At 42.2% G+C, this 18,003-nt stretch overlaps 1 protein-coding gene across 1 annotated transcript in view; it reads right to left on the bottom strand.

Annotated features, from left to right (window-relative positions):
* The window catches only part of LOC101939210 (complement C4), a 97,303-nt gene that overhangs the window by 68,696 nt on the left and 10,604 nt on the right, over nucleotides 1-18,003 (bottom strand). Inside the window, exons 8-16 of the mRNA XM_065581281.1 lie at nucleotides 16,475-16,580; nucleotides 16,091-16,214; nucleotides 13,605-13,720; nucleotides 11,584-11,751; nucleotides 9,187-9,384; nucleotides 4,769-4,960; nucleotides 3,695-3,844; nucleotides 3,127-3,253; nucleotides 2,659-2,730 (exon numbers count right to left, since the gene is read on the bottom strand). Coding sequence (XP_065437353.1) covers nucleotides 2,659-2,730; nucleotides 3,127-3,253; nucleotides 3,695-3,844; nucleotides 4,769-4,960; nucleotides 9,187-9,384; nucleotides 11,584-11,751; nucleotides 13,605-13,720; nucleotides 16,091-16,214; nucleotides 16,475-16,580 — 1,253 coding nt within the window. The remainder of the gene's footprint in view (nucleotides 1-2,658; nucleotides 2,731-3,126; nucleotides 3,254-3,694; nucleotides 3,845-4,768; nucleotides 4,961-9,186; nucleotides 9,385-11,583; nucleotides 11,752-13,604; nucleotides 13,721-16,090; nucleotides 16,215-16,474; nucleotides 16,581-18,003) is intronic.

An 18,003-nucleotide genomic window follows, 5' to 3' on the forward strand; every position in this document is an offset into this window, starting at 1 on the left:
ACTCATGCCCTTCAGGCATCTTATCTTGATACACAATACTATAAGGATTATACTATTGTAGAAAATCTTATACTTCCCTGCTCAATGAATATGGGTTCAAAAATTATATGGCCTGACTCTGAAAAAGATTTGGGGGGCTGTGGTTGATAATCAGCTGAACATGAGTTCCCAGCATGATGCTGTGGCCAAAAGGGCTAATGCAATCCTAGGATGAATAAACGGGGGAATCTCAAGCAGGAGGAGAGATGTTATTTTACCTCTGTATTGATCACTGGTGTGACTGCGGCTGGAATACTGTCTCCAGTTCTAGAGCCCACAGTTCAAGAAGGATGTGGATAACTTGGAGAGGGTTCAGAGAAGAGCCACAAAAATGATGAAGGGATTAGAAAACATGCTTTATAGTGATAGACTCAAAGAGCTCAGTCTATTTAGCTTAACAAAGAGAAGCCTCAGGGGTGACTTGATTACAAGCTATAAGCGTCAACGGGGGAACAAATATTTAACAATGAGCTCTTCAATCTAGCGGAGAAAGATATAACAGGATCCAATGGCTGGAAGTTGAAGCTAGACAAATTCAGACGGTAATAAGACATATAGTTTTGATAGTAAGGGCAATTAACCATTGGAACAATTTACCAAGGGTTGTGATGGATTCTCCGTCACTGGCAATCTTTATATCGAGATTGGATGTTTTCTAAAAGATCTGCTCTAGGAATTATTTTGTGCTATGCAGGAAGCCTGACTAGATGGTCTCTTCTGGCCTTGGAATCTATGAATCAGCCACCAAACTGAAAAGAGGCCCTGTAAAATGAGACTATTCAATACTGTATCAGTGATGTGGCTGAGAATGTATGAGAACAGTTGCTTTCAAAAGACAGGAAAAGGGACTATTTAACAATTCAATGTAATGAGTCAACTGGTATCTCTGGTACTGGATGGCTTCTAGCGCTTGTGAGGTATGTTTCTAATGTTGCTATTGAAGAAGGCTTGCTCCTCTATAAAGCAGTGCCACGAAAATGCTTATCTGAGACATTTCAGAAGCAGTCAAAGACTCCCACATTCAGTGAGAGCGGTGTATCTCACTGATGCATCTCAATCTGCATATATGGTACCAGGGCAAAGACAAGTAAGAACAGTGGTGTGGTCACTCAGATCTAACATATTGCACCTCATGTCTCATGGGTTCACAGTTTCAGGCTAACTCAACTGTTTTTACTGAGAGCAGACTTCCTGAATGAAGATTGAGCTCCCTTGGTGGATGCCTTCAATAATTCAGGAGGGGTCATGCGTAGCTTATGCTGCTGACATTTGGGGGCACCTAAAGGAGCTGAACTTTTCTCTATTGTAGTGGAATATGACTGCTCAGTACCTGAAAAACAGGGCAGAACTTATTCATAAGAACACTTAGAAACTGGTCTTCCCAAGCGCAAAGAGGAAACTTGGAGAAGCTTTCTTTCACCTCAAACTTTAAAGGGAACAGATGCCAGATGGGAGCCATCAGGAATTCAACAGTCAGCATCTCAAAGAACTTCAGATCCAGCAGCAGGACTATTTTTCTGATGATCCACCAACAGGAAAGAGGTGGACCACCAATCTTTTCAGCTAAGATGTTGACTGACTGGGCTGTTGGAAGGCAAGTTGACAGACATCCCTTGCATCAGCACTTTGGAACTGGCTTTCTCTAGCCAGAAGAACAGAAGATTTTGGGTATCTCTGAAAGAGGAACACTCAGCTTTTGATGGATCAGTTTTGACAGTTCCCATCTCATTTTCATTCTCTTGTCTCTGTAAATCAGGTTTCTCTCTAACGGTGAAGAGATAAATGAAGTATCATGATTGCATAGAGATAAAAAAGAATTAAGATTGTAATCCCCAATTCAGCATTATGTGAAACATCATTAATCAGTCAGACAGGTTCTTCCAGCATGTTGATCTATAAAACTTTAGACAGCCTTAAAATCACTGTTAAAAACTACATAGTTAGTTGTTATGTCTAGTATGGTTATGACTCAAAATTTCACCTGCCCATGCTGAGGGTTAGATGTCTTGCGGGGACTGAGTCATGACCCTATTTTTATTCTTGGAATAGACAGCCAGTTCCAGAAAGTTAGGAAAACTCTTGGATAAAGCATTTGTTTCTTATAGTGACAGGTCATAAGATATCAGGCCTTCATGTGACAGACTTATAGGAAAATTATTTTTGAAAATGCTTTCTCCAGATCATATATATTTAGATCACTAACACTTCTGTCATTTGGAGCATACTGTGCCGAAGGCAACCTGGCTTTGAAGCAGAAGGGAAGGAAACGTGGTATTAATAAAACATTTTCTAACCATAAAATCATTTCTAAAATGGCTTTCCTCTGAAATCTATGGCACACACAGAACATAAACATAATGGGTGATACAGTGGAATGGCATACAATTAGCATTGGCATGTCCTCTAAAAGAGTATAAATAGATTTAGCCTGATTACACCCTGTAACGTTTAGCACCTGTCCCTATAACTGAGACCTCTCCCATTCCCTCAGGCAAGCTCCAGCTCCTGCTGCCCCTCCCCCCAGCCGCCATCCTTCCCCTTCCTTCCATCCAGCCCTGAGGCTCTGGTCCCTAGCTCTCCAGTCCTCTCCGCCCTGCCCCTGAAGATTAATGGCCATACCAATTCCTGAAATTTGCTTGTGAAAATCCAATGATCTTTTCTGTCTTCTGGTAGCAGGGGAACACTTATAGCCTAGGAAAACAGAGCAAGAGAGTTTGGTTAAAATAATTCCTGAGGCTGCTCTAAGTTGCTCCTCAGCACCAGCCTGGGGCCTGGCAGCCAGAGGACGCATGATCTGCAAAGCTGGTTTACCAGTGCCTTTCCCCCTCACACAGTCCAATCTACAATAGATGCCAAATGACCAGTCTCAAGAGTGTAGCCTGTTTCACCTGCATATGAGCTATGAACACATAATATAAGACGGGAAAATGAACATTGGGAAATAAGAAGACCACACAGAAGGGAGGCCGCTGAATAAAGCAACAATACAGTGCCATACAAGGTCTAAAAATCAACCCCCAGAAATTCAGTGTGAACTTATTTTACCACAATACACTTCTATAGCAAAGGAAGAAGGTCTTTGTTTACCTTGCCGAAAATGTGATTTAATTGTATCTGATATAAAGGCCAGACCCACATCATTGAAAACTTGAGCACTGTTAGCACCTCCGCCCACTGAGCATCCAAGATCGTATGAATTCATTGCTTCAAAGACCTACAAAATATAATAGCATTGAAGGAAGGTGCACTATTGCAAAACTAGTGATTCTTTTCTGAATAGTGATGTCATATCCTGTTATCGGGCCATATGCAGAAATGATGCAAATAGAAGTATTGGTTACACCCCAGCACTGAGATGAAAGGAATCTAACATTTTAAGAAGGGCATACATTGAATTCATTTATGGCCTCCCTCTGAATCATTAATTTTGCCCATATGAGAGTGGACAGCCTACTAGTCTGTTCTGCTTTGGCAAATCCTATGAAAATTGGTTATAAATGTATTATAAATAAATAAGAAAAATATTTTCCCAAATAAGCAATGTCTAGAATAATGTTTTGATTACTACTCATTTTTTATATTCAGCTCTCTCTATTCTCCTATGAAATACTACTTGACTCAGTGACACAAGCTATTTTCTTTTTAACACACTTACTTTTTTGGCCGTAAGCTTATTCTTTCTGTTCAGAATGAAAACTGCAGTATCGACCACAGCTAAGGCAACAGTTCCTGCATGATCTGTGTCAATGGATAAATTTACCAGTTCTGTTGGTTCGTATGTGTCTCGGTCTGTTTTCAGTTTAATCTAAATGCAAAATGTTTAAATAACAGAATTTTACATTTCTCATTAGCATTAATATCAAGCATTGATATTAGTGGGATATTAGCAATATAGGTAATCTCTATCTAAGCTTTCTGCATTTCACACCACTAAATCTAGTGTCACTTGTGGTATATGTTTGTTGGCAGACGAAGATAAAGGGGCTGATCCTAAACTGTGCTTTACTCCAGTTGCTACAATGAGAGCTCAGAACACCAGAACCTTAAAGAATGGCGACTCTGCCCTCAGATACATGTGGGCAACACCCACTAAGAGCCTTGGAAGCTGGTGTGTGTGAAGAGAATTTTACCTTAAATATTTAGGGATTCAGAAAAGCATGAGCTTAACTTCAATTCGATTTAAGCAGATGCTTAAATGCTTTGCTGAATCAGGGCCTTAAACAGTACCAGCTGCATTTAATATCTTTCCAAAGCAACATTTAATATCTTTCCAAAGCAAGCTAACAATCAAAAATACTTTGAAATAAAACTAGTGACGTGTAGCTTATTTATGTTACAAAGTTAATTAAACCAAAACAATTGCTACTTCACTTTCTCTTCTCCCATATCTGCCTTCTCACTTTCAGTTAATGGACCAAATTCTGCTCTTGGTTACACAGGTCTAAATCAAGTACATGAGAGCAGAATTTGTCCCTCAAATACTAGGCTTTTAAAAGATTACTACAAGGGACCACTCTAATGTAGATTCTTTGTGTATTCAGAATTAGATGGTGGTAATGGTGGAATTACCAAAAGATTATTAATAAATGCACGCCAACCTGTATGAAACAGCTTTTTGTCCCTTTTATACATGTGGGATCAGATCTTTGGCTTGATCTCTATCATATCCCACCTTATTCATCTTTTTTCTATTTTTGTTCTCTATAAATATCCCTTTATTTGTCATTACCTTTCCTTCACAGGCATCCACAATGTCTAGCCACACAGAGTCAGCCACAATCTCACTGTGGCGTTGATTTTTAATGAAGTAGTAAGCAATAAAGCGAAATGCAGGCACCATTTTCTCAGTAACATCCAGGGTGATTATTTTGTTTGCGTAAGGGACCCTTCCCATAACCTCAACTTTCCCCTTTGTCACCACCTGCAATTCAAAAGCAAATACAAACAAATCAAATGCTGTGCAATCATGACAGAATTTGTATTACATAAAGGGAATACGAAACTTAATAATCATGTCACTTAGGGCCAGATTCTGATAACTTATTCTGGGTTAGTAGCACCTAACTCCATAAATTCTCCCATTGAAGTCAATGGTACTATTCATAAGCCTGGTCCACACTAACCCCCAACTTCGAACTAAGATACGCAACTTCAGCTACGTGAATAACGTAGCTGAAGTCGAAGTACCTTAGTTCGAACTTACCGTGGGTCCAGACGCGGCAGGCAGGCTCCCCCGTCGACTCCGCGTACTCCTCTCGCGGAGCAGGAGTACCGGCGTCGACGGCGAGCACTTCTGGGATTGATCCCAGAAGATCAATTGCTTACCTCTGGACCTGGAGGTAAGTATAGACCTACCCATAGGGTGATGTTGGGTGCTGCACCTCAAAGAGGAACAGCACACAACTCATGGCCTATGGTTAGTACCTCTGAGCTCCATGGGAGACCTCATGGAGTCGTGCCCTTCTGATTCTGGGCAACTCCCAGGGCTGGAGAGGTCCCCCAGTATAACTTAGCTCTGGTAGCCTGTTTAAGTTACAGTAGCATCCCAAGGCTGCCCTTAGAACTGCAGCACTGCCCAGAATTTCTGCATATGTGTGTGCTGGGGATCCACCCTGACACACTCCTTCATCCCCAACTCTATCCCCAGCACACCCTTGTACCCGACCTTGCAAAAGGGACTTCAGAAGGCAGGCTTGTGGCTGTCTTTCAGCAGGCTATAGGAACACTGGCTCTCTTACATCGGGCTGAAGGGGGCATAGGTCTTTCACTGACAGGATAAGGTATTACTCAGTGTGAGTAAGAGTATCAGAGTCTGGCTCTTATTCTTGATTCTGTCATTGTTACATTGGCTAATTCCTTTCTCTGCAAGTAATCCTATTTATTTCAATTGAACCACTTCTAGAGAAAGTTGTAAGAAAGCCAGAATCAGACCCTTAGATGGCAGAGTTGATAAAGATTTTACCTGAACTGATGCCAGACACTTTTCAAAACAACAGTAAAAATCATGAGACAGGACACAATAAAAACATAGGGTCATTTGGCCATAAGTCTAAAAAAAACCAGCAGGTTTTTGCCATTAAAATGGCCAAAGTAGAACAGAGATCCTCACAAATGAGCTAATGGAGTTTCTCCTTTCAGACACGTTTTAACTTTCTTACAGATATTGCACTTCAAGGGTACTAAGGTGCCCAGGTAGTTCTGGGTAGCAGGTATTCTAATCCTGATATAAAATTGCATCTGAAGAACTGAGTTTTTTTTAACCCATGAAAGCTTATGCCCAAATAAATCTATTAGTCTTTAAGGTGCCACTGGACTCCTCATTGTTTTTCTGGCATAAAATTGTCTCTTTTTTACATCTTACTTGTAAATCTTGGGACTGTGATCTCCAAAACTGTCTAAGGATTTGGACACCTGATTCCCATTGAAATTAAATGGTAACTGGGTGTCCAAATGCTTTGCACAGCTTTGAAAATGTCAGCTGTAAAGTGCAGTTATCATTAAAAAAAATGAACATATTTGTCATTCAACTGATTTGTTCCCTGAGTGGATTCATAGTCAGATCTGCTTATTTTAGTGAAAGAAATATTTTTTATACTTGTTAGCATTGCAGAGTCAATAAAAGCTGTGAGAAACTGAGCAAGATTGTTTTCTGGCTTGTGCATGAAGAGATCATGAAGAGAATTGCTCATTAAATTCCAGTTTAGCTACACTATAGAGTTAGGTCGACGCAAGGCAGCTTACGTTGACCTAACTATGTAAGTGTCTACACTAAAATTGCGCTCCTGCCAATGTAATTTGTCCACTACACCAACTTAATAACTCTACCTTCACAAGAGACATAGAGTCAATGTCGATGTAGTTAGGTCGACAGAGTGTCAGTGTAGACACTGTGGATGTTGACGTACAGCCAGCGCAGTAATTGAATTAGTTTTACATGTCCATATTACGCTCCTTGTGTTGACAGTGTGCATCCTCACCAGGGGAACTTGTACTGATTTAACTACCAGGGTGGGGCATTGTGGGACGGTTTCTGAAAGGCAGCAACAGCCGATGTTAGCAATGCAGTGTCTACACTGACACTGCATCAACCTAACTACATTGACCTAAGCGCTATGCCTCTTGTGGAATGGAGTTATTAAGTCAGTGTAGTGGGCAAGTTACATTGGTGGGAGCTACATTTTAGTGTAGACGCTTACAGAGTAAGGTTGACATAAGCTACCTTAAGTTGACCTAATTCTGTAGTGCATAGGTGCCGACTCTGTGGGTGCTTCAGGGCTGGAGCACCCATGGGGAAAAATTAGAGGGTGTTTAGCACCCACCAGCAGCCAAGCTCCCACCGCATCCTCCTCCCCTCCCCGGAGCGCACCACATCCCCGCTCCTCCCCCTCCTTCCTAGCACTTCCCGCCCCCCTGCCACCTAACAGCTGTTTGGCGGCACTTTGGACTTTCCGGGAGCAATGGGGAGGACCGGGGACGAGGTGAAGAAGAGGCGGGGCAGGGGCGGGGACTTGGGGGAAGGGGATGGAATGGGGGCAGGGACTTTGGGGAAGGGGTGGAATGGGGGCAGGGTGAGTGTGGTGCAGGGCAGGAATAGGCAGGGAAACGGTGGGGCCAGGTTCAGGGCCAGAGGTGGGGGTGAGGACTCAACCACCCACTGGGCAAAGGGGAAGTCAGCGCCTATGCTGTAGTGTAAATCAGGCCTTCGATTTGTTGCTTACATCACCTGTTGCTGGCTTGCCGAAGCCATCCCACAATTCCCCACACTGACAGTTCAAGTATCAGAGGGGTAGCCGTATTAGTCTGTATCCACAAAAACAACGAGGAGTCCGGTGGCACCTTAAAGACTAACAGATTTATTTGGGCATAAGCTTTCATCGGTAAAAAACCCCACTTCTTCATCTGTATCTGAAGAACTGGGTGCCACCGAACTGACAGTTCAATCGTGCAAGTGCTCCTGGTGAGGATGCACACAGCCGACACAAGGAGCAAAGTGCAGATATGCACAAGCTATGCAATTACTGAGGCGGCCGTATGCCAACATAAACTAGAGCAACTTAATTTTGTAGTGTAGACATCTCTTAGATTCAGTCAGAGCTGAACAGGAAACTATTTTCTCATCCTAAGGAGATGTTTGAGATTTTTGAAATTTTCCATCCTAAATCAGCACAAAAAGCCAAAAATTTCAAAATTTTTAGCACACTGTTAATCCAAAAAAAATTTCAGTTTGGGTTGCTTCAGATAAGTTTGAAACATATCATTTCAATATTTATATAATTTAATTAAAAAAAAAAAAACCTTTAAATTTCTCAACAAAAAATATAATTTGGTTCCAAAAAAATGGAACTTTTCATTTTGAAAATGTTGAAATGGGACATTTTAACAATTTCAAAACACATTTCAAAAAATATTTCAAAACAGGACATTTCCTGTGAAAAGCATCAGTTTCAACAGATCATTTCCACTGAAAAATGTTTTGTCAAAAAATTCCTGGCCAGCTCTAGTTGCAGGTAATGCTGCACTAGCTTGAAAGGACTAGCTGGACTTTGGGATCCTAGGTAATTTAAAAAAAAAGTATAGTTTTACTTGTAAAATGAGAACCATTTATCTGGAAGAGACACTGCAAGACATTAAATGACACCAGCAATATGACTGCACTTTAAACTCACAGGACCTGATTCCCATTTCTGCACATATACTTTTCTGCTGATTTTAAGGCCCCTCGACACTGAAAGAGTGATGTAAAGGGGCCTGAGTGTAAATAAGAATCAGGACTATAAAGACTAAATTTTAAAAAAGAAAAATCTGGGCTTATTGCAGTTTTAAGGACCAAATTCAGATCTGGTAGAAGTGGGCATAAATTTGGCCCAAACTTAGGAAAATCAGGAGATCACGGAATTTTTCTCCCTAGGACTTCAGTTTCCAAAGCTCTCAACCTGGTGCCTTTCACTTCAATTAAAGTACATGGATGTCACAAAAGATCTAAAAATACCACGTGTATGGATCTCTTTGCACCAGATCTCCTCCGAAGCTGCATCTTACATTAACATGCTTTTCTCCCAACCTGAAAAAAGTCAGTTGTGTAGATTTATAAACTGCAAAATGATCTGTTCTAATACAAAGTATTGTTGGCACAGTCCTATTTCTAACCATGTAATAGAAATAGTCAATGTTACTGCTGCTGGACCGGTGGACATCCTTCAAGGTAACTTGTAAAGTATCTCCAGGTGCTATGACAGCATGTGGAATGCTGATACTAAGGTAGTTCTGGTTAGCAGACTGGTATCTCTCAGCAGTGGTTTTGGTTCCAGCTGATTCCATGCCAGGCTTCCCCTCTTCAGCCCTCACCTGTGAAGAAAGAAAAGGACAGAGCAAACAGCATGCCAATTAAGAGACAATATCAGGTGCCACTGTTAATTCATGTATCACCAAGTCACCTGGAAAACACTGGAGGGTGAGTTGAGTCACCATAATGCACTAAGTCTAGGAGCTTGTTTGCAAACTGGACACCATTAAATTAGGCTTGAATAAAGACTGGGAGTGGATGGGTCATTACACAAAGTAAAAACTATTTCCCCATGCTAATTTTTCCCCCTACTGTTACTCACACCTTCTTGTCAACTGTTTGAAATGGGCCATCCTGATTATCACTACAAAAGTTTTTTTTTCTCCTGCTGATAATAGCCCACCTTAATTGATTAGTCTAATTAGAGTTGGTATGGCAACACCCATTTTTTCATGTTCTCTGTGTATATACCGTATATACTCGTTCATAAACTGAATATTTTTGGTAAAAAAGTGACGCATCAAAGAGCGGGGGTCAGCTTATAAACGGGTCTACACCAAAATTTGATGATTTTAAACTCTATGGAATCATTGAATTGAACATCTAATACATTGTCGTTTTGTTTACCTGGAGCATCTGCAGGCATGGAACCCCTCAGCTCCCTGTGGCCGCGGTTCACCATTCCCAGCCAATGGGGCGTGCCACTTCCCGCAGCTCCCATTGGCTGGGACAGCATACCGCGGACACTGGGAGCTGTGAAGGTGCCTGTGAACGCTCCAGGTAAACAAGATGTCCAGGCCCGCTAGAGGCTTACCCTAATGGGCCAGGAGCCAAAGTTTGCTAACCACTGAAATATAGGGTCGGCTTCTGAAAGGCTCATACAGTTTTTGCTATTTTTACCTAACCATCTTGTGGGGTCGGCTTATAAACGAATGGGCTAATGAACGAGTATATTCTGTATATCTTCCTACTGTATTTTCCACTGCATGCATCCGATGAAGTGGGTTTTAGCCCACGAAAGCTTATGCCTAAATAAATTTGTTAGTCTCTAAGGTGCCACAAGTACTCCTCGTTCTTTTTGCAGAGCTTGGTGATTTCAAAACAAGAACAACAATTCTATAATCCGATTCTCGCTCGTTGCTTATTTTGCTGTTGCTATATTTGTCTTTGATATTTTCCTAGAGTAGCTTGCTCAATGACACCCACAATAAGTGACTTAATAATGATTAACAATAAGTATTTTGAAAATAAAATTAACAACCATTCAAATGCGCAGATGACTATGCTAAATAGCTGTGTGATCTTACTGATCTGTCCTTTGCCATTTCTCACCCCACCTCTTCCCCGTTTGCTATGCATTGAGTCATGTCTATTATTAGGGCCCTATCCTACCAATGACTCTGCAGGGAGACCCCTGCACCTGCGTGCATCCCCACTGATGTTCGAGGTTGACTCCGGATCCATCTACACTGCAGCTAGAGGTGCAATTTCCAGATGCGCACACACTAGCTTTTATTGACCTAGCATGCTACAAAAAGTGTAGCTGCAATAGCACAGACAGCAGGATAGGCTATCCATTGGAGTACAATCCCATCTGAGGCCCTAGGTAATTGCTCAAGTGACTAAACTCTCCTGCCACTGCGGTTACACTGCTATTTTTAGCATATTAACTTGAGCAAAGCTAGCACATGTACATTTACGCAAGATAAAAATTACACCTCCAGCCCAAAGTATAGATGTACCCTTTGTGGTCAGGAGTTTGCCCAAGAACAAAATGCATAGTGACCTCAGGATTTTGCCCACCATTTCTGCCAATTGTGTGAAAATGGAAGCTATATTTTGACAAAATTTGCCTATCACAAACCAAGAACAAATACACTATTACTAGTATTTAACATTTGTACAGAGCACCACAGATGCTGTACAGGGAAAATAAAGAACTGATCCCTGCCCTGAGAAGATTACAGTCTAGCTAATCATACAAACTATTTTACAATACAACTTTAGGGCCTGAATCAGTCAACCCTTGCCCATGCAAACAATCCTAAAACACAGAAGTAGTTTCAATCATATCAGTGAAACAATTCAAGTGCATAACGATTTGCAGCATCAGGCTCCTACTTTATGTAACATCTTCAATGGAATCTTCCTAAAGATGTTCATATGATGTAAGGAATCATGCTGCAGTTGCCTTGCAGCTTCCATCAAAAATATTCTGGGCATTCATTTTCTGTAAAAATTTGTCTAACAATTTTTTTTACCATTATTTGTAGCTTCTCTGCAGCACGAGGAATGTTGAATACAAAGGATACTAGACCTTCTTTACTAGAAAGTGCAGTCTTTTTCTTTGGGTCTTTTCTATCTCGGGTAAGAGTTGCAGTAACAGACACGTCAGCAGCAGGAGAACCATCAGCAGAAGTTATAGATGCCTATTCGGGAAAATTTCCACAGGCAAATGACAGGGTGAAAATAAAATCTTAAAACAAGGAAAGATATTTTAAACCAATAGGAAATATGAACCTTTAAAAATTATTATTTGGAAATTTGACCATTGGAAGGGAGAAACAGGAGGTGACTTCGTCTTGTTACCAGCTAGTATCATACAACTACACCCAGATCCCCTGTTGTGCCAGAGCTCTCCTAAGCACATGTTACTCCTGGGGGAATTCTGTGCCAGTGCACAAGTGCAGAATTCATGTGCCCTGAAGATTTTTTTTTTCTCCACAGAAAATACATTCTGCTGGAGAAGCGCTGCAGTTATGCCTTTCACTCAGCAGGGGCTGCTCTCTCTGGCACCAGAACACAGGCAGCCAGCTCACTGGCTGTAGCACTCAACAGCCGATGGGGAGAGAGTAGAGGGTGTGTTCCTCACAGCACCCAGCCTAGGGGCCAGGTGAGGAGGCAAGGAATGGACAGAGAGTGTCACATGGGGCTGCTGGGGAATCACATAGACTGGGGTTCAGAAGGGCTAGTGGTGGGAACAGCCTGTCGTGGTAGTTGAATGGGAGTGGGAGTGCAGGGACCCATGGGGACAGGGGGATGCAGAGACATATTGGGGGGGCGTGGCTGAGTAGGCATGCAGGGACACATGGGGATGGGGGGGCAGGGTGGTGAATGGGGGTGCAGCTGAATGGGGGTGCAGGCCTACATGGAGATGGGGGGCAGGGACACATGGGAACAGGGGGCAGGGGTGGCTGAGTAGGCATGCAGGGACACATGGGGATTGGGGGGCAGGGTGGTGCAGGGACACATGGGGACAGGGGCAGATTGTCTGACTGACTGGGAAAGGCTAGGGGTCAGCCAGGGTCTGCATGGGGGAGGCTCCTCAACTCCCTAACAATCTCTTCCCCACAAAAAATCCCCGTTCCATACTGCTCCCACCCACACCCAGCAACCCTTCATGTTCACTCCCAGGCTCATTCCCAGCAATTACTTCTCCCTCAGCTCCTCCATTACCCCTGACTCCCCCAACCTTTGCACTGCTTCTGAGGGGTGTGGGAAATACGTTTCTGTATTGTAGATTAAATAAATTATTACTCATATGCCTAGTAAGGAGTTTGTTTGTCAGAAAAACATTTCATGAATATTTTTTGTTGTCTGTATTGTTACAGACATACTTGTTGACAGGTATTTTTAAATAAATTATCAAAATATTTGTAACTGACATGATTATATTGTGTTATTTTGACAAATAAAATATGCAGAATTTTACAGAATTTTAATTTTTTGGTGCACAATTCTCCCAGGAGTAGCATATGTAATCACTTAGGCCTTGGAGACAAGTGATTATATGAGAATTTCAGCTTCCATAACAGGCGGACAGACACACACATTAAGTTTCTAGCCTTGATAGTTGTGCTAAAAAATTTGAAAACATTAACCCTGACAGCTCAAAAGCCAGAAGACAAATGAAAAGAAACCAACTTTTATTTTAAAAACCTCTGGATTTGTAAGCCAATTTCATAATTTGGGGGGGGGGGAGGGGAGGGGCACTGTCTCATAGCTTTTGAAGGCTTGAGGTGCACCATTGCATTCCTAGTTCTTTCTTAAAGATAAGTTCTATATTTTCTACTCTCCACCCCCTGGTATGGCTCTATGTACTCAGAAAGATAAAACCAGAAAATGAACAGAGATGGCCAGCAACGTTTTTGGCCTATACCTGCCAGGCACTCCTCACAAAGAAATCCCATGGAAGCAGCTGGGAATTCTATGGGCAGAACAGCTGCTAGATGAGTCCCTTTTAATGAAAGAAAGTAGATACTACAAACTAAACGTTACTTACCACAATAGAGAAAGGTGCCCCAGGCACAAAATATTGTTTGGTGTTAGACAGGTCGATAGTATAAGGAGATTTGACAAACTTCACATTACTGAGTTCTTCCTCCTGGATTTCACCACCTATTAATAGCAAACACCTTTTATGGTCCAAGACATTTTTTACTCCCACATAAATGTTAAAAGGCATTCACGAATGAAGAAAACTAAAGTACAATAGAAGTGAATGAAGCTGAGCCTTCGTTTCCAAAGACTCGCGGCTTAGTTTATAATGGAATATCACTTTTCTTGGCCTTGGATTCCCTAATATGCTCAGGCTGCTCTTGGGTTGTGCGAAGCAGTTAATCCACATAGCCAATGAAGCTGGATTGCATTAGCAGTGTGTACTCCTCAGCCTTCCTGCTTTCCACCATCTCCCACACATATACAACCCAGTTTTCCCTTCTGAACAGCCTACACCACCGGCTCACATCCCTCTTGCTGTCCTTGCTGAGGGAACGTGGTGCAGAGAGTGGTCTGGAGGAAAGAAAACACTTAGCATTTTTACCACTTCTGTGAATTGATAGCAGGCAGGTGATATTTCTTTACTGTTAAAGGTATTACTCAGTGTCAGGAGGGTAGACTCCGGCCCTTTGAGAGCTCTGTTTTTTACTTTGGGCTTGATTCCAGCACTCTCACTCCCTTTGAGTAATTCTTTTCTCTACAATTAGTTCTATTGGGAGTACTCAAAAAAGCAGGCCTTACTCAGCGTGAGTAATGGTGGAAGAATCAGGCCTTAGGTCTCTAACATTCTGGGAGGAAAGTTTTCTTTTCTGGCAAATACTTCTAATACTTTTATGATTGTTCGATATATTATTTTGCAGGTTCAAACCTTTACGATAAGTTCACAATCAGCTCCTGCCCACCCAGCATTATTATTCACTGGTTTTGACCGGGTCTCCTTCCTTCTGCAAAAAAGCCGATACATTCCTAGCAAAAATTCAGTGTGGCTAGCGAGGAGAGAGGGGAAGAAACCCTTCTATAATACCTATTTGTTACTTGTGTGCTCCCAGGGTCAGCCCCTGCTGAGTAAAGTTCATCAGCTGTGCATGCCATTATATGCACAATGGTGTCCACAATGTTAAGACTCAGACTAAATTATAGCAAGTATGAGCAAATATATTATCCAGCTCTTTTTCAATTGTGCTAAGTGGACAATAAAACATAATGGATGAAATCCTGGCCCTAGTGAAGTCAATGGGAGTTTTGCCATTGGCTTCCATGGGTATGTCTTCTCTACAGAGTTAACTCAAAAGATCTACACTCCAGTTAATTCTCTCATGTCAGCCTAGCATGAGTGAGAGCAGCCACTCTGTGAAATAACACTCAAATTGTTGCGTCCACATTGATGCTGTACTCTGTTGTGTGGCGGCAGTAAGACTGCTGGGGCATATCCCATGGCTCTTAGCGCTGCAGTATGCTCATATCCTTGGAATATAGCCTTGGGATACCCCTTCACCCGTCTAGCTGTGGGGCCTGATCCAAGGCTTGTTCCAGCACCACGGTCTGTTCCTGTGACTCCGCCCCATGTTCTGCTGTATCTACTCAGGTGCCATTACCGCTGGTCTCAAAAGCCCTGCTCAGAAACTTATCATGTAGGGCTATGGGCTCTGTGCTTGGGACTGTGGTGAGCCCCCAGTCAAACTCCTTCCTAACAGGGGCGGGTAGATGGTGATCTGCTAACCTTTGCCTTGCGGTAGAAGGTCCTTAGATGTTTAATGCACTACCTGCATTGAACAGCAGTCCCATCTTCACTAGCCTCTTTAAGATATTCTCAGACAAGTGGATATTTCTGATGTTGCTCCCCAAATCATGCTCCCTTCTGTGCTCACACCACTGGTTAACCAGAACTGTGGCATGCTCCTTTGGCCAGCTAGCAGCATGCTGGGTGTTGAGCATAACATAGAGCTGTTTTGCAGAATTGGGCTGAGCAGGAAATGGAGCAGGCTGAATGGAATGAAGAGTTAAATGTTGACTGACAAGTAGCTTCTGATGCATGGGAGGCAAGTAGGAAGTGACTAGGAAGAAGAGCTGGAACATACAGGACCTGGGAATGTGGTATGGCATTGGAGGATTATCTGAACACAAACTTGGCTACAGCTGTATCCTCACTGCAAAGTGGACAGTTTGAAGCATGCCTTACAGCAAAATGTGGGCTTTAACCCATCCCCCAGCTGTGCAAGCAAACATGGGTTCAAGGCACATATAAGCACATGCTTTCGGATACTGTGTGTGGACGGTGGTGTGAGGGGCGAGCGTAAAACAAGGATAAGAACACATGATAAAGCCTGCGGCATAGACATAATGTGTGTGGACAACAGTCAAATAAGGACTTGTGTTAATTTGCAGTGAAAAGAAGATCCATGGACCAAGATTTCACCCAATGAGAACTGTACTGGGAAAAGATCAATGAAAATGTTGTAGATTACATCAGCAAATGCTTAGTTTACTTACTTGCAGTTTCAATAACTGTAACAGAGACATATAAAAAATGCCCTTCCAAAACAGTAATGTTCTTTGTTATTTTTTCTTCCAAAGATTTGGTACTTAACATGACTGTTCCTTTTCCATTTTGTATCTAAAATAAAGGTGGAAAAATATTATTGCCTTTGGTGCTTTGAATGGTATTAGATGTAAAGGTTATGTTGCACTTCCAGTAAATTGACTGTAATATTACAAGGGCCAGTGTTTTAAGGCCATTTGATATTTCATTTCCACGAATCTCAACAAATATTGAACTCAACTGGTATAAAATGGCATAGCTCCACTGAACTAATATTTAAATATGATTCAATATTCAATCATATACAATAATCACTTCTAACATGTGGTACTTACTGAAGGCTGTTGTTCCAGGCCTGGGAGAAAGATTTTTTTATCAGTTTCCTCTATTATGCCAAATCGCACATATGCAACACCATCTATCCCTTTTCCATAAGAGTGCCTTTTATAGGAAAAAGAATGAAGCAACAATAATTATAGTAATATACACACAGTAGACAGTCTAATGTGCAATTGCTAATGAACATGAAATGAAAGAGTCCCTTTGCCTAGCAATGAGTTAGTATTGTGCCTTTGTAACTGATTATTTAGAACTGAAATACAGCTCTAGTAACTAGTGCTATACATATAATAATCTTTGACAGCTTCGTATGCAAAGGTATAGGTATACAAAGTGCAGACCTGGGATGTGTCACTTAGTCCCTTAGCTAGTCTACACTACAAAGGCTTTAATGATACAGCTGCACCAGTATAGAGATACCAGCAGAGCCCCCTGGTGGAGACACAGCATATACTGGCAAAAGGACTCCTTTTGTTGGTATAGGTACATCTCCATGGGGATTGGAGGTTGTCAGCATAGCTATCTCAGTCAGAGGTGCGTTTTTTTTCACAGTCCTGGCTAACATAGCTCTGTCAGCATAACTTTGTAGTGTAGATCTGGCCTCTGTGCCTCAGTTCCTCATCTGCACAAAGGGGGCCATAGCACTCCCTGTGAACAATATTGCAACCCAATGCAATATCTATGGGGTCACTCTATTCAGTCTCTGTACGGTTTCTGTATCATTGTGTTCTACTCCATGGGGGAGGGTTACCACAGTTCTCACAGGAATCAAAAAACAGTGGGAAGTGATTAAGGCGAGTCATTGAGACTAAAGAACCGTAGAGATGTACTACCCTGGAGAGTCTTGTATATACTGGTTCAAACTGGGTTTTCCAGAGACTAGGAAACAAAGAAAGGGCTTTTAGTATGAAAGGATTAGCTTGAATTCACACAGGGCTTTCTTTCTGAACCTGTGTAAAGATCTCATCTTGCAAAAGGGTTGGAAAGACTTTGGCCTATTTGGGCCCCAGAAGACTGATGGGTGACTTCTGGTAAGTTTTGAGCATGTACATTGGAGCTTTTATAATTTTAATATGTTTTCTCTCTAATGCTTTTACCTTAAGAATAAATATGCTTGCCTAGAAGGAGCTGTGTGGTAACCTGTAACTGCTGGCAATACACTGGTCTCAGCCTTCAGAGAGAAAGCAAAGCACAAGCGCTGGCCTTGAGGCAGACTGGCTTGCTGGGGATATCACAATGTAAGGCAGGAGGCTATGCAGCCTTAAAACCCTGGTCAGAAGGGAGTCACATTCAGATCTCCATGCAAAAGAGGTGATGGTGGGAGCCAGAAAACTTAAGTGGATTCCCTTGAGGGATCACAGACAGGGAATACAGATGCAGTTACCCTGGAACTGTGTCACTGCCTGTGATGGGATGGACTAGGCCCAAAGGCAGGGTTTTGCCACACCCATCCCAGGAAAGGCACGATGGAGAGGTCCTCCAAGCAGGCTAGAGTGACTGCAGGGTGGAAGCAGCCAATCAGGCC

The sequence above is a fragment of the Chrysemys picta genome, chromosome 1, assembly GCF_011386835.1.
Source record: "Chrysemys picta bellii isolate R12L10 chromosome 1, ASM1138683v2, whole genome shotgun sequence".
In the NCBI taxonomy this organism is placed as follows: domain Eukaryota; kingdom Metazoa; phylum Chordata; order Testudines; family Emydidae; genus Chrysemys; species Chrysemys picta.